Raw genomic sequence first — 15,890 nt, 5'->3', positions numbered from 1 at the left:
TTTAAAAATTACTATCATAAAAAATTTAAAAATTACTATCATAAACATAATAAAAATATCATAAGCACGAAAAAAAAAAAAAAAAAAAAAAAAAAAAAAGACTACTAGAAACCTTAAAATTACATATGGAGCTAATTATTACGTTTCTACTGGACAGGCCTAGGCTCTGATGCAGGCCAACCTCCATGCAGGGACTTTGCCATGGGCTCAGCCTGGCCTACTGGACTAATCTAAGATATCAGTATTGGCTGGAAACCAGGCATGAGACATACCTATTTTCTCTCCAGCCTCCACGTCAGCACACACTGGTGACTGCTGCTGGCTAATTCACAAGGTTACCCTGATCAAACTGGAACCAGGGGTGGCGTTTTGATGAGACTGGCTTTAGGTAGGAACCCAGAGTTTCTGAGGGCTCACACACTTTCACTGCAAACCAGAAGCCAATCTAAAGCATGAGGTGTACTAATAATCCAAGGATACCACTGGCATTTAGATCAGTGTTTCTCAATCTCTTTTTCATTATCACCACATCCCCGAGCATTTTGAGAGATTAATAGCCCAACTCCACCTACTGTGAGATTTTAATGCTGTGGCCGCTTAGAGATCACAAACCCACAAAGCATTAGAACGTCTAAGATTCTGTTGCCGGAGAATGAATTTTTATCCCAGTGGTGGGTTATATTCTTTCCTGTGTTGAGAACATAGGATTTAGATCTACCCTTCTTCCCCAGCCCTTTGAAAACTACAGGAGGCTCACTATTCCCACAGGTTTCATTGATCTAAACATCTCTGGGGTCTTCAGGAAAGCATCTCCACGCTGAGTAGCTCTAGTTCTCCAAGTTCTCCTCTAGGGCAATCTGTGAGTTCATTTCAGGGAAATGAATATTCTTGAATTCAGCAGAATGGATTAAGTGTGGCCAGAGGCATCGGGCTAATAGCCCTGAAGGACTTCAGCAGTTCCTGAAGCAATGTCTCTGTTTTTGAATTTTACTTAGGGCTAAGTATCAAGAAAGGCTCTGCCACTGTGTTTTCTCCAATTACCAATTAGCATTATGTAATTTACATGTTTTCCCTTTCAAGTTCACCTCCAGGGAGCTAAGAACCATATCTGCAGATAGATTCTGACACCAGATGCAAGTGTATGATCTGGACACATTATGTTTTTAATCCTCATCTCCACCTCCTACTCTACCCTGTGTTTTTACTGGTCCTGTTTTCATTTTTAATTTCTATTTCATTCTTTTCTTAGAATTGCTGTCTATCACTGACTTCTAAGCCTCTGGACTGGGCCTGGGGAACAGCTTACCTGGGAGTGGGTGACCACTCTCTATCTGAATTAGGGTATGAGGCTGACTGAGGGTAAGTCACAGCCGGGGAGAGGTTTTCCTTGGGAATATCATCTTGGAATGGAGGTATATCATTAGGAAGAGTTCTGGAAGAAAAAAAAGATTAAAGTCAAAGAATTGTTATGATAGATTCATAATCAAGTTCCAATTTTTTCTTGATTAGCTCTAAGTGCTTTGCAATTAACATGATCTCTTTAAATACCCAGACCTGATCCAGGCAGTGGAGGGGGAAAAAGTGAGTACCGGCATCCATAAATGTGTCTATGTGCTAACGCTTTGGCCAAATTACAAATGTAAAATGATTTTGTTTCAGCATTCAGACTCAGACACGCACACAGTCATCACAATGCTGGCTCCTCCCATTGCGGCACCTCCTGCTGCCCTGCACAGTCACGTTCCAAAAGCTTAGGAGGTACAGCAGCCCCAAACTGGCCCCCAAGTGGTATAATACCCCTGCCAGGTACAGGCAGAGCTTCCGAATAACTCAGTGACCCTCTGCCGATCCTGTTTCATCTAGCAGAAGAAACAAATGGCTTTTTGTTGCCATTGTTTTTGGTGTTTTAGTCATGAAGTCCTTGCCTATGCATATGTCCTAGATGGTTTTGCCTACATTTTCTTCTAGGGTTTTTATGCTGTTAGGTCTTAGGTTTAAATCTTTAATCCATCTAGAGTTAAAGCCAAGATAGACAAATGGAATCTAATTCAACGTCAGAGCTTCAGTATAGCAAAAGAAACCATCATTAGAGCGAACCGACAACCAACAGAATGGGAACAAATTTTTGCAATCTATCCATCTGACATGACAAAGGGCTAATATCCAGAATCTACAAAGAACTAAAACAGATTTACAAGAAAAAAACAAACAAACCCATTCAAAAGTGGGCAAAGGATATGAACAGACACTTCTCAAAAGAATACATATATCAGGCCAACAAACACATGAAAAAATGCTCATCATCACTGATCGTTAGAGAAATGCAAACCAAAACCACACTGAGATATCATCTCATGCCAGTTAGAATGGCGATCATTAAAAAATCTGGAGACAACAGATGCTGGAGAGGATGTGGAGAAACAGGAACACTCTTACACTGTTGGTGGGAGTGCAAATTATTTCAACCATTGTGGAAGACAGTGTGGCGATTCCTCAAGAATCTAGAAATAGAAATTCCATTTGACCCAGCAATCCCATTACTGGGTATATACCCAAAGAACTATAAATAGTTCTACTATAAAGACACATGCACACATATGTTTATTGCAGCCCTGTGTACAATAGCAAAGACCTGGAACCAACCCAAATGCCCATCAATGATAGACTGGACAAACAACATGTGGCACATATACACCATGGAATACTACACAGCCAAAAAAAAAAATGATGAGTTCATGTCCTTTGTAGGGACTTGGATAAATCTGGAAACCATCATTCTCAGCAAACTGACACAAGAACAGATAACCAAACACTGTATGTTCTCACTCATAGGCAGGTGTTGAAGAATGAGAACATGTGGACTCAGGGAGAGGAACATCACATACTGGGGTCAGTTGGGGGGCTAGGGGAGGGACAGTGGGGGGTGGGGAGGAATAACGTGGGGAGAAATGCCAGATATAGATGAAAGGGGAATGGAGGCAGCAAACCACCTGCTTATGTATGTACCTATGCAGCAACCCTGCATGATCTGCAATGTACCCAGAACCTAAAGTACAATTAAAAAAAAAGAAATAAATGGCATCAACCAAACATGCCTCATGATTGCAGAATAACTACAGACAACCTTGTTTCAAGTATAAGCATATTCACTACTAAATACAATCCACAATTTCCTTTTTTTCTTTTTTTTTTTTTTCTTTTTTTTTGAGATGGAGTTTCACTCTTGTCGCCCAGGCTGGAGTGCAGTAGCATGATCTTGGCTCACTGCAATCCTCATCTCCCAGGTTCAACCAATTCTCTGCCTCTGCCTCCCGAGTAGCTGTGATTACAGGGGCCTGCCTCCATACCCGGATAATTTTTGTATTTTTAGCAGAGATGGGGTTTCACCATCTTGGCCAGGTTGGTCTTGAACTCCTGACCTTGTGATCTACCTGCCTCAGTCTCCCAAAGTGCTGGGATTACAGGTGTGAGCCACCACGCCTGGCTGCTTACAATTCACAGTTTCAGTCATGCAGAGGCCATCTCTCTGCATGTTGCTATTACCTGGAACACCTATCACTACATTTTGGACTTAAAAGCCACGCAGGGAAGGCAATTATAAGAAGCCCAACGACCCTGGTTTCTGAGCCTGTCATAGGTTAGAGACTATAGTTTGGAAAAGCAATATTCGTTGCCAGTTGACATTTATTTTTCACCAAGAAAAAAATATGTTTTACTCCAAATAATCACACAGGACAATACTGCTGATGCTCCTTATCCCCCCTTTATGTTATGAAAATATAAAAACAATGATCAAAGATTACACTGAATTACACAAAAATCTGAAACATCAAACATCCTTTCAAAATGAATTTTATCTTTTTAAAACTGGCATTTTTCACCAACACAGTAATATACACAAACAGAATTTGACTACGCTGTTAAAAGCAAAGGAAAAGAAAACAAAATTTCCATCAAACTTTGGACCTACCTCCAAATTAAAAAGGAAAAAGATTGCTTACAGAGAAAACAGCATTTTCTTCATTCACTTTTGAGCCTGAGATCAGCCCTTGTCTATACATCAGCCCAACTGTACATAGTTGGTGCTCAAATAAGAATAAATAGGTTCCGAGAAAATGGGCTTGGTCGTGAACTCTTCACTTGCTGAGTTCCTTTTCCTGACCTCGTCCCAGGCTGCTGAAGTGATCAGCCAAGGAGGTTTGGCATCACCAACTGTCTCTTGGCCACAGCACAGCAAATCTTTATGCCACTCTAGGATTGGGTCCACATGTTTCCAAAATTTAGTCTAAAATAGGGGTCCCCAACCCCTGGGGCCCTTGCCCCTGTGAGAACCGGGGCCGCACAGCAGGTGAGCTGCGGGCAAGCTGGCAAAGCTTCACCTGTGTTTAGTCACTCCCGATCCCTCACATTACCGCCTAAGCTCCTCCTCCTGCCAGGTCAGCGGCAGCACTAGGTTCTCATAGCGGCGCGAACACAATTGCGAACGGTGCGTGCGAGGGATCTGGGTTGCACACGAATTATGAGAATCTAACGCCTGATGATCTGTCACTGTCTCCCATCACCCCCAGATGCAACCGTCTACTTGCAGGAAAACAAGCCCAGGGCTCCCACGGATTCTACATGATGGTGAGCTGCATAATTATTTCATTATATACATATTGATATAATAGTCATGGAAATAAAGCGCTCTATAAATGTAATGCACTTGAATCATCCTAAAACCATCCACCCCCAGTCCATGGCAATATTATCTTCCACAAAACTGGTCCCTAGTGCCAAAAAGGTTGGGGACCACTGGTCTAAAACATATAAAAGAATAAGGAATTCTGGGGGAAAAAGTTTATAAAAACCATCTTGAACAGTTAACCGTCTGATTCTGGCGCAGCCCCGCCACCCCAGACAGCTGTCACCTGCTGCCGTCCAGCAGCTCCGTGGCCTCGTCCGAGCTCATCTCGATAGGGAACATGTCCTCGTCCTCAGACGTGTTCATGTTGTCGTCTCTCTTCAGGCTGTCCAGCTGCGACTTTCTCCTCCTTTTTCTTCTCTTCTTTACTACTGAGCCGCTTGACGGTGTCTCACTGGGCGCCATCCCCTGGGCTGGCGTGCTGGGGTCCAGGCCTCTCATCCGGTCCACAGCGTTCCTTTTCAGCTGGCATTCCATTCTCGAAGCTCCTTCTGACAGGATGGGGGAGGTGGCCAGGTGCATGGGGATGACTTCCTAAGAAAAGAACACATTTTCTAAAAAGAGCCTCGTTCATTCGAGTGTAAGGAACGAGGCCTTGCCAGAGACCTCCAGGTTAACTTCAGAGGCCAAGCACCTCCTGGGGAGGGCCGCAGCCACGGTGACCTGGAGATACGGAGGGCTGCAGCAGGTGGCCCAGCTAGACGCCACAGCCACAGTGACCTGGAGATGTGGCTGCCCAGTCTGGTAGAAGATCAGAAAGCCAACAACGTACCAAATGCCACTCTGCAGTCAGTTCTGCATTTATATAATTTTAACAATGGGAAGTAACTCTCAGTGATTTCAAGCCCCCAAAATTCAACTTTGGCTGAAATATCCAGAGCACAGAGAAAACAAATGGGCTTTGAGTCACCATATCATGCTGGGAACTGGATGCACTCTTGCCCTTCTGCGTAGGTGTGGGCATGCCTGTGTGGGTGGGTGTGAGACAGAGAAAGAGAGAGAATGTGTATTGTGTGTTTTTTCTATTCAGTGCAGTAATAATCATCTAAAACCCAAAAACACACAAAACAACTGACAGCCTCGCCCAAGAGCCTGCCTGCACCAGGGCCCAGGCAGGTACATGGACGTCAAGGAAGTAGACATGGACCCTCTCCTTAAAAGGAAAAAACACAACCTGTCAATTGAGTAGTTGTTTGTAATGATTCAGCACTTTTTATATAATTCTAGTAATCATTTTATTAATGAACGACTCATTTTGTATGAGAGACTTGTTAACAATAAGAATATCCATAGGCCGGGCGTGGTGGCTCAAGCCTGTAATCCCAGCACTTTGGGAGGCCGAGGCGGGTGGATCACGAGGTCAAGAGATCGAGACCATCCTGGTCAACATGGTGAAACCCCATCTCTACTAAAAATACAAAAAATTAGCTGGGCATGGTGGCACATGCCTGTAATCCCAGCTACTCAGGAGGCTGAGGCAGGAGAATTGCCTGAACCCAGGAGGCGGAGGTTGCGGTGAGCCGAGATCGCGCCATTGCACTCCAGCCTGGGTAACAAGAGCAAAACTCCGTCTCAAAAAAAAAAAAAGAATATCCATAAAACAGAGGGGATAAATAAAAATGTGCTGCTAATCATCCAGGTAGGTTTGGAGAGCATCAGACATGCTGAAATATAACGTCCACGCCTGAGACACACAGCTAAGGCTGGACGGGAGTGAGAGGTCATCTTACCCGCTGCTGGACTGGACCAACTAGAGAAGCAGCACAGATTCTCAAGAGCACAGAAGGGCCCTTGCTGTCCACAGTCTGGAAGGGAATGGGTGGCCAGGCAGACCCGTGTAGGCACATGCAGCACCAAGCAGTGCTGACGGCCAAGGAATCCCCAGCTTCCAGCGGCCTCCGCGGGTCTTAAGAGGCATCTGTATGGAGCTGAACATACTCTGGCCTTCAAGGCCCCACCCCACCACAGGCACCACCCCATCAGACCAGCAAGACCAGCAAGCAGGTCCCACACAGGTCCCGCCGAATGCTGGCCCAAAATGCTTCCTTAGCTCCAACAGCCGAAAATCTGTTTAAAGCAAGGTACAAATGGAAATTAAAACTGCGGGTGTCCACATGCAGTGGAAAGGGTTTCTGTCAAAGACCATTAAGAAGCAATTAGCATTTTCGGAGCCTTCCCATCTAAGACAGGTGAGGAGCAGGTGGGCAGGGATCCCCAGTGGCCACAGGGTTGTTCTAAAACATGGAAAAGAAGACGCTGGATCCTCCCCAGGTGCCACCCACCTGGGCGGGCAGGATGGAGGCAGTGTCTGGGCTGTTCTGTCCCAAAGCTGCAATTATGGACACTTTAGTTATAAAGAGCCATTCCATTTTAATCACAGCTGTCTTCCCGGAAAGGAACTAGTTTAAGTCAATTTCATTCAGGATTCCCTACATCGGATCCCTTTAAGCTGCTTCATCATCGGTGAACAAAAGAGTTAAAGAAGTGGTTTGTCTTAGTAGAAAACGTAACCATAAATCATGACCTTGGATTTGGCAAAGGACTGTTACATGTATATGACACCAAAAGCATGAGCAACAAAAGAAAAAACAGAATGCATTAAAAATGTAGACACAAACTTTAAAAACAAAAACAAATTAGACTTCATTAAAACTAAAAACTTTTGTGCTGCAAAGGACACCATCAAGAAAGTGAAAAGAGAACCCACCCAATGGGAGAAAATATTTACAAATCATATACCTGATAAGGGATTTGTACCTAGAATATATAATGAAGGCACACAAGGCGGTAACAAAAAAGACAAACAACCCCCCAAAAAACCAGCAAAGGACCAGGCGCGGTGGCTCACACCTGTAATCCCAGCACTTTGGGAGTCCAAGGCGGGTGGATCACGAGGTCAAGAGATCGAGACCATCCTGGTCAACAAGGTGAAACCCCGTCTCTACTAAAAATACAAAAATTAACTGGGCATGGTGGCGTGTGCCTGTAGTCCCAGCTAATTGGGAGGCTGGGGCAGGAGAATTGCTTGAACTCAGGAAGCGGAGGTTGCGGTGAGCCGAGATCGCGCCATTGCACTCCAGCCTGGGTAACAAGAGCGAAACTTCGTCTCAAAAAAAAAAAAAAATTATAAAAAACCAGCAAAGGATCTGAATAGACATTTCTCCAAAGAAGATACAGAAATGGCCAATAAGCACATAAAAAGATGCCCAACATCGCTAGTTATTAGGAAAATGCAAATCATAAGCATAAAAAGACACCACTTCACAACTGCTAGAATGACTAGGATCACAAAATCAGAAAAGAACTGGCAAAGATGTAGACAAATCAGAACTCTTTGAGCACTGCTGGTGGGAACATAAAATGGTACAGCTGCTTTGTAAAACAGTCTGGCAGTTCCTCAAATGTTAAAGGTAAGGTGACTGCATGACCCAGCAATGCCATTCCTAGGTATGTAGCCAAGAAAAATCAAATGCGTGTGTCCACACAAAAGCTTGTACACAAATGTTCACTGCCACATTATTTACAACAGCTAAAAGGTGGAAACCACCCAAGTTGTTTGTAATGATGGATGAAACAGAAGAACCGACATGGTTATCGATACAATGGAATACTATTTGGCCATATAAAGGAATAAAGCATTAATACCTTGAAACATTAGTCAAAAAAAATCAGGCACGAAAGACCGGATACTATGATTCCATTCAAAAGTTCAGAATAGAGAAATCTATAGAGATAGAAAGATTAGTGTCAGCTTAGGCTCAGGGGTTGGGGGTAGAATATAGGGGAGGTGGTATCTAAAGGGTATGGTGTTTCTTTTTGGGGTGATGAAAATGTTCAAAAATTGACCGTGGTGACAGCTGCACCTGTCTCTAAATATACTAAAACTACTACGCGTACACTTGAAATGGGTAAACTGTGTATATGTGAAATACATCTCAATAAAGCTAATAAAAATTTTTAAATAATTTTTTTAAAAAGTGATTCAGCCACTCACTAAATACAAGGACATTGGCTATTTGAGATTTGACACAGGGTGTAATGTGCACACCTCTGACAGTGGTCCGGGCCCATGTCTCTGTCCCCTGGGATGCAGTCAGCAAACTGAAGCCAGCCAGCGGAGCCATGAGTCTGTGTGGACTCAGCACGCCCCCAGGCCACCATGCTCAAATCCCTAGTGCAGGTCAACGCCCACTTTCGTCTGCCGCTAGGTCCCCACAGCCGGGCCACTATTACTTTGCACAAACTTCTGTGTCTCCAGATAAGCATTGCTCAAAGCTCAAAAGTAGGAAGTCACCCTAACCACCCAGCCCTCTTTACCTGATCATTATCTGTTTCTTGAACAAAAAATGCTTCTCCGTTATCTCCCAATTTCATGTGCAAATCCACAGACTCCCCATTGATTTCTATGTCAACCTGAGGGGAAAACAGTTAAGAAAAGAATGAGCTGTCTTCGCCAGAACACGAGACCCCAGGGGACGGCCACGTCTCTGCGTATACGGTCATCGGTCATCACACACACCCTGAAGTGCCGCACATCTCCCAGTCTCGGCCAGGCGGTCCCATCGAAGGGAACTGTCACTTGAGCACTGGAGGAGTTCTGGGTTCTGGGGGGCAGGCCCCTGACCGGGAAAGACGGAACCCAGAACAGTAGGTTGGTGCAAAAACAGCCGCGGTTTTTGCCAATCGTAATTGCTAATTGCTAAATTACTAATTACTAAAAATAATTGGGGCTTTTGCCATTATTTTTTATTATTAAAAATAGTGGAAAAAAGATAATGGCAAAAACCACAATTACTTTTGCACCAACCTAATGGAAAGATTCCTCCAGGACCACCTGGTGTAGCTCCTCTTTTTTTTGGCTGAGGAGCTGAGGCCAGACAAGAGGTCACGCGGCTGGTGACAGTGCAAGCTGCAGTCAAAGCTTCCCCAGCCCCAGACATTAGAAATTACACCCGGGAAAAGTCATCACCTATTGGCTGGGATCCTTCAAACATTCTCAATGAAGAGCTTCCACTTAAGTCAATGGACCAATCATGAGACATCATCCCAAATTCCACCCCAGGTGGGGGGTGAAACGTCTATTTGTAAGGATTTCTGTCTTTCCATTTGTGTAGCAGAGTGTCCTTTCTAAAACAGGCCACGTCAAGACCCCGGCCCTACCTGCTCTTCTAGAACCTTTGCCACTCCTGAACATAAACTAGAAATAAAATCCTGAGTTCCCAACCAACTGAACGGACCCCCTCTTGGCCAAGGAGATGCCAGAGAAACCTTGAGAACTGAGTTCCAGGCCATGATGGAATGGGAGGTGGGCCAGGCTTCCTCTTACCCCACCTCACTAACTGCAGTGACGCTTTCTTCCCCAAGGGCCAAACAGAAACCAGCCCTTTTAAAAGACTGTGCTGCACTGCCTTTTTTTGCCTGATAAGAGCCCAGGAACTAGTCCTGGCCTGTCAAGGGAGAAAGTGCCCTGAGGGTTTTCCTTTCCTCTGCTCCACCCTTTGACGTCAGACACCGGAAAACTCCACCCTCAGCTGCTGCTAGCGCAGACGCATTTTGAATGTGGGTCCCACGGAGAGGCATGAAGCACAGTGCACAGGTACATATTTTCCTCTCCTGAACACTCATAACTCCTCCTACGGCTTATTAACTATGAAGATTCTGTGGCCCCAGACAGCACAAATCCCTGGTCTCTGCACCTCCCTCAAAGCCTCTGTGTCCTGCTTCTGGCTGGAGGCTACCCTTCCCAGCCTGTCAGAATTGGCCCCCCTGCAGGCTGCAACCTAGTTCTCCTCCCCAAATTTATGAACCTCATTCCTCTTCCATTGACACCACCAAGAAAAGCCTATTTCTCCTCCCCTCGAGCCCAGGCAGGCTTGTGACGGCCCCAACCAGTGGAACACAGCAGTGGTGACGCCATGTGGCTTCCAAGGCTAGGCCATAAGAAGATCCAGCATCCGCCTGGCTTCCTCCCTCTCAAGATGCTTGCCTCACCACCGCCGCTATGTTGTGGGGCACCCTGGCCACATGGAGAGGCCATGGGTAGGTGGTGTGACCAAGAGCCTCCACGAAGAGCCCAGCCAAGAGCCAGAATCCACCACCAGTCACACAGAACATGAGTGTTCAGATGATTCCAGCCCCCCACCTTTGAGTTTTCCAGCTGAGGCCCCAGAGAGCACAGACAAACCACCTCTCTGTGCTCTGCCTGAATTTCTGGCCCACAGAACACAGGAGGTTAATAAACAGTGGTGTGTGCCACACTGTAATTTACACAGCGATATTAACTAGAATAATTTCAGTTAGTCATTGTCAGTTCCATGACTGGGCCATTTCCAACGGAAACCTAAAACTCTGGGTCTGGAAGTTCAAGACAGGTGGCACCACCAGAGAGCAAGGGCATTCTCTAAGGAGGGCCGGCGCCAGGTCCCCATGCCCCGTGAGCTCACCACTTTCTCTCGGGAGCGCAGGACCCCCATCTTCCCAAAGCGGACATGGAAAGGGGAGCACTGGAGGTTTCCATTGGGCTGGCGGATGACGATGATGTCGATGCACCCCGACAGCGTGGCGGGGTTCAGCCCCTTATAGAGCTCCTTCACGGTGACAAACACCTGGCCAGCTAACTGCCCCACGTAATTCATGGTCTGCACCTGGAAAACAGACAAACAAAATACACACGGGCACACAATTAATCCAAGGAAGAGCCAGTAAAAATGAACTGTCACCACTTCAAAAACATGAATTACACACTGGACTTTCAGCCCATCTCGTTTCTGGAATGTGCTCCAACCACCCCCACGGCCCATCACGGCCCATTGCCCCAATTCCCACAGCAAGCCCACCAGTCTCCACTCTCCGAAGGCCAGCACAGACAGCCCTGACCCCACGACACCTAATCTCAGTTGTCCCTGGCTCTGTCTTCTCTGCGGTCCCGTGAAGCTTGTTTACATCATCCTCAGGACCCTGCCACCTGTCCCTTCTTCTGTCATGATGAACAGGTTTTGCACACTAAATCTCAAGATTGCAGAGGAAAGAGACTATTTCATACAGCTTAGGATTCCCCACCATGCCAATCACAATAGCTATTTGATGATATTAGTTGAAAAACAAATGACTATTTTTACTGAAGAAGGGAAATGAATGATTTTTATTTGCAACAATTTCCACGTGGCCTTTGCCTGCCTGCCTGACTTCTCTCCTCTGCTCCAGGGAACACCAGCACTCTGGGATGCCAGCCGGCTGTCAACTGCAATCCACTAAGCAAATATTCAGGCCATCTCTACAGGGCCTGGTGCCACAACAGAGATAAAAAGAAAGTCCCTGTCCCATGGAGGAGCTCACAGGATCATGAAGGAAAGAGAAGTAATATACAAGGAACTACCAGGGCACAGCAGCTCACACCTTAACCCCAGCACTTCGGGAGAAGGAGGTAGGTGCATGGCTACAGCCCAGGAGTTCAAGATCAGCCTGAGCATGGCAAAACCCCAACTCTACTAAAAACACAAAAATTAGCTGGGCGTGCTGGTGCATGCCTGTAGTCCCAGCTACTTGGGAGGCTGAGGTGGGAGGATCACTTGAACCCAGGAGGTGGAGGTTGCAGTGGGCTGAGATCGTGTCACTGCACTCCAGCCAGAGAGTGCAAGACCATATATGCGACATATATAAATGTCAGCTACACTGACATATATTTTAGTCCGTGTGTGTGTATGTGTGTGTATCTGTTTATGTATATGTATACATATGTATGTGTATACATAGACTTTTCAGCCTGTGTATATGTATATGTGTGTGTGGATATATATATATATGTATATATATATACACACACAGACTGAAATGTCAGTGTCGCTGAATTTGTCTTAAGTAAACACCAAGGGAGTTATGATCAAGGAAAGAAGGTGCATCACAGAGGAGCTGGCGCTGGAGGCAGGCTTGGAGGAGGACAGGGACACCCTCAGATGTCAGATGAGAAGGCAGACAGGGCACTGCGGGTCAGCAAGAGGTTCACACAGAGGCATGGAAGCTTAAAACCACCAGCCTTGAAGAGCGAGCTGTGCCCAGAACAGAGAATGTGCAGGAGGGAAGGATGGAGGGCAGGGGCCATGCCAGGAGATGCAGGCTCTGCTGTGTGAAGCCATCAGATTCTAGAACAAAATGATACTTCAATCTAAGATTTAGAAAAAAAGATTACAATAAAAACATAAAGACAGGCAAGAAAATAACCTGACAGCAGGAAGGCTAGGAGAGAAACGATTCCCAGCCTGGAAAGGAGGTAGAGACAGAAGAAACAGAGGGAAACGGACAGGCCAAGAGATATTCCGGGTTCAAGGCAGCTGGAGTACGAGCTGCTGCTGTGCTGTGGCCTCCTTTTCATAGCTCCAGGTCCCTGACCCCCTGGTGCAGGTCCACGCCTGCCCGCATCACTCCCCTCTGCCTGGCTCTCCACTCCCACCCTTCTGCCCTGTCACTGTGCCCTGCTGTACCAACCGGCAGTCCTGACTGGCCCAGGGCGCGCCCTGCTGTACCAACCGGCGGTCCTGACTGGCCCAGGGCGCGCCCTGCTGTGCCAACCGGAGGTCCTGACTGTCCCAGGGCGCGCCCTGCTGTGCCAACCGGCGGTCCTGACTGTCCCAGGGCGCGCCCTGCTGTGCCAACCGGCGGTCCTGACTGAGCCACAGCATTTGAGTCTTATCCCTGGACCGGGTCATAGCAGGCGGGAGTCCTCCGGTCCTCCTCTCTCCACTCCTTGCTCGGCTTCACGGTGCCACACCACCAACCCTCCTCTGGCCCTTCAGGGACATGGCACCTCTCGGTGGTCACCCCATCTCTGGGGCCTCTTCTTTTCCAGCTCTGACTTACACTCCAAGGCTGAGTCCTAGACTCTCTTCTCCTCTCCTCTTTATTCACCTGATGCTTTGGTGGACTCGTGAAGCCACGCGGTTGCAAGTATCACCCAAACAGGAAGAATTTGCTTGCATGATGCAACTTGCAGTCCACCCTGAGACCTCACCCCTCCTCTTCGGCCATACTGCTCCCATTCTTCAAGGCGACTACCCCAGGGCACATGTGACTACACTGTCAACACCCCCGCCCCAGGTCACCTACAGATTCCAGCAAATACCACGTGTGTGAACCTGTGGCCAACAAACCTGCTGTGTAGACAGGCTGGTTCTGGGAGCTTGTCCTAGCACTCAGTGGTGCTGTAGTATTATGATATAATAGGAAATACATATTTTGGTCTTCATCCCCAGGTCCCCAGCCAGAACTCCTAAACCCCTCTTATAATTTCCTAAGTGATCAGAGTGATAGGAATATCTTTTGTTAAAAATGATATTTGGTTTTCCTCCCCTGCTCCTGAAATAGTTCCTTAGCTCCAGAGCAATAAAGGTGAACGGAGAGTCTTTGGTCATTCATGATAAGCCCCTTCAACCACACGAAAGTTTAATCAGAGGAGGGGGATGGACCAGCTGCTGGAGGAACAAACCAGTGATGAGAGTTGGCACCTTCAGCCACTCCCCACTCCTCATCCCCCACCCAACCTCCAACCTCCAGGGACGGAGAGGGGATGGAGATAAAGTGTAATCAATGGCGGATGATTTAATTAATCTCGCCTGTGTAATAAAGCCTCCAGAGAACCCTAAAGAAAGGGGCTCAGAGAGCTTCCAGCTTGGTGAACGCGTGGCAGTGCTGGGAGGCTGGGGTGCTGGAGGGGGCATGGAAACACCACCACCTCCCCCATCACATTGCCCTGTGCACCCTTCCATCTGGCTGCCCTGGAGTTGTATCCTTCACAATAAACCAGTGAGGCAGGGCACGGTGGCTCACGCCTGATATCCCAGCACTTTGGGAGGCCAAGGAGGGCAGATCACTTGAGGTCAGGAGTTTAAGACCAGCCTGACCAACATGGAGAAACCCTTTCTCTACTAAAAATACAAAAAATTAGCTGGGCATGGTGGCGGGTGCCTGTAATCTCACCTACTCGGGAGGCTAAGACAAGAGAATCGCTTGAACCTGGGAGGCGAAGATTGCAGTGAGCCAAGATCACACCATTGTACTCCAGCCTGGGCAACAAGAGCGAAACTCTGTCTCAAAAATAAATAATAAACCAGTGACGATCGGGAAACTGTTTGCCTGAGTTCTGTGAGCCCATCCACAAGGGAATGAACCAAAGGAGGGGGTCATGGGAACCCCCGATTTATAGCCAGCCAGGCAGAAGCACAGGAGACCCAGACTCGTGACTGGCATCTGAAGTGAGGGACCCCTTGTGGGGCTGAGCCCTTACCCTGTGGAATCTGACGCTAACTCCAGGTAGACGTGTCAGAATTGAACTGAACTGTAGGCACCCAGGTGGTGAGCTCCGAGAGCTAGAGAAGAAGAGACACACACACATTTGGTGTCAGAAGCGTGTATGAGAGCAGAGGAAATTGCATGCCTTGTTTGTTCTCATATAAGCTACCTTCTTAAGGCCAAGGATAAAGCCTTGGTCTTTCAAGTTAAAAAAAACAAAATATGCCTTTTGTAAATCTTACCACAACCTCTATGAAATAAGCAAAAGTGAGATCACTACACTGACTTGCAAATGAGGCTCAAAAGTGGTCAAATGCCCTGCAGGCAGGGGCCAGTAAGAACTGCTGATTTAATTCTAACTTAGAACAGACCAGAGAACCAAAAGCCATGAATGATGCCTACAAAGAAAAGAATGCATGAAGCCCTCGCAGGTGCGTTTTACTATTTTAAGTGAAGCTCTCAGTACTGATACACCTCCTCTCTCAACTGAGGAAGCAAGCCGAGCCCCTACTAAACACCCTCAGAGGGGGACACACATCAGCCTTCCTTTCAGCTGGGGGTAAACACCAGTGCCCAGCTCCCCCTTGATCTGCCCTGCTAATACATGTCACATACATATATAAATATCAAAACACACTTTTTTTTTTTTTTTTTTTGAGACAGAGTCTTGCTCTGTCACCCAGGCTAGAGTACAGTGGTGCGATCTCAGCTCACTGCAACCTCCACCTCCTGGGTTCAACTGATTCCTCTGCCTCAGCCTTCCAAGTAGCTGGAACTGCAGGCATGCGCCACCAGGCCTGACTAATTTTTGTATTTTTAGTAGAGGTGGGGTTTCACCATGTTGACCAGGCTGGTCTCGATCTCCTGATCTCCTGATCCGCCCACCTCGGCCTCCCAGAGTGCTGGGATTACAGGCGTGAGCTCC

At 47.0% G+C, this 15,890-nt stretch overlaps 1 protein-coding gene across 10 annotated transcripts in view; it reads right to left on the bottom strand.

Moving 5' to 3' along the window:
• LPIN1 (lipin 1) overlaps nt 1-15,890 on the bottom strand; it is a 152,644-nt gene that overhangs the window by 52,250 nt on the left and 84,504 nt on the right. For all 10 annotated transcript variants that reach the window (XM_037737390.1, XM_037737378.1, XM_037737380.1 and 7 more), the window contains 4 exons: nt 11,128-11,328; nt 9,002-9,097; nt 4,911-5,218; nt 1,307-1,432 (listed from right to left, as the gene is read on the bottom strand). In XM_037737390.1, the coding sequence (XP_037593318.1) occupies nt 1,307-1,432; nt 4,911-5,218; nt 9,002-9,097; nt 11,128-11,328 (731 nt within the window). The remainder of the gene's footprint in view (nt 1-1,306; nt 1,433-4,910; nt 5,219-9,001; nt 9,098-11,127; nt 11,329-15,890) is intronic.

Source organism: Cebus imitator, unplaced genomic scaffold, assembly GCF_001604975.1.
Source record: "Cebus imitator isolate Cc_AM_T3 unplaced genomic scaffold, Cebus_imitator-1.0 Scaffold1, whole genome shotgun sequence".
In the NCBI taxonomy this organism is placed as follows: Eukaryota; Metazoa; Chordata; class Mammalia; order Primates; family Cebidae; genus Cebus; species Cebus imitator.
The sequence above is the reverse complement of the archived record's forward strand: the minus strand, read 5'-3'. Positions and strand labels throughout refer to the sequence as shown.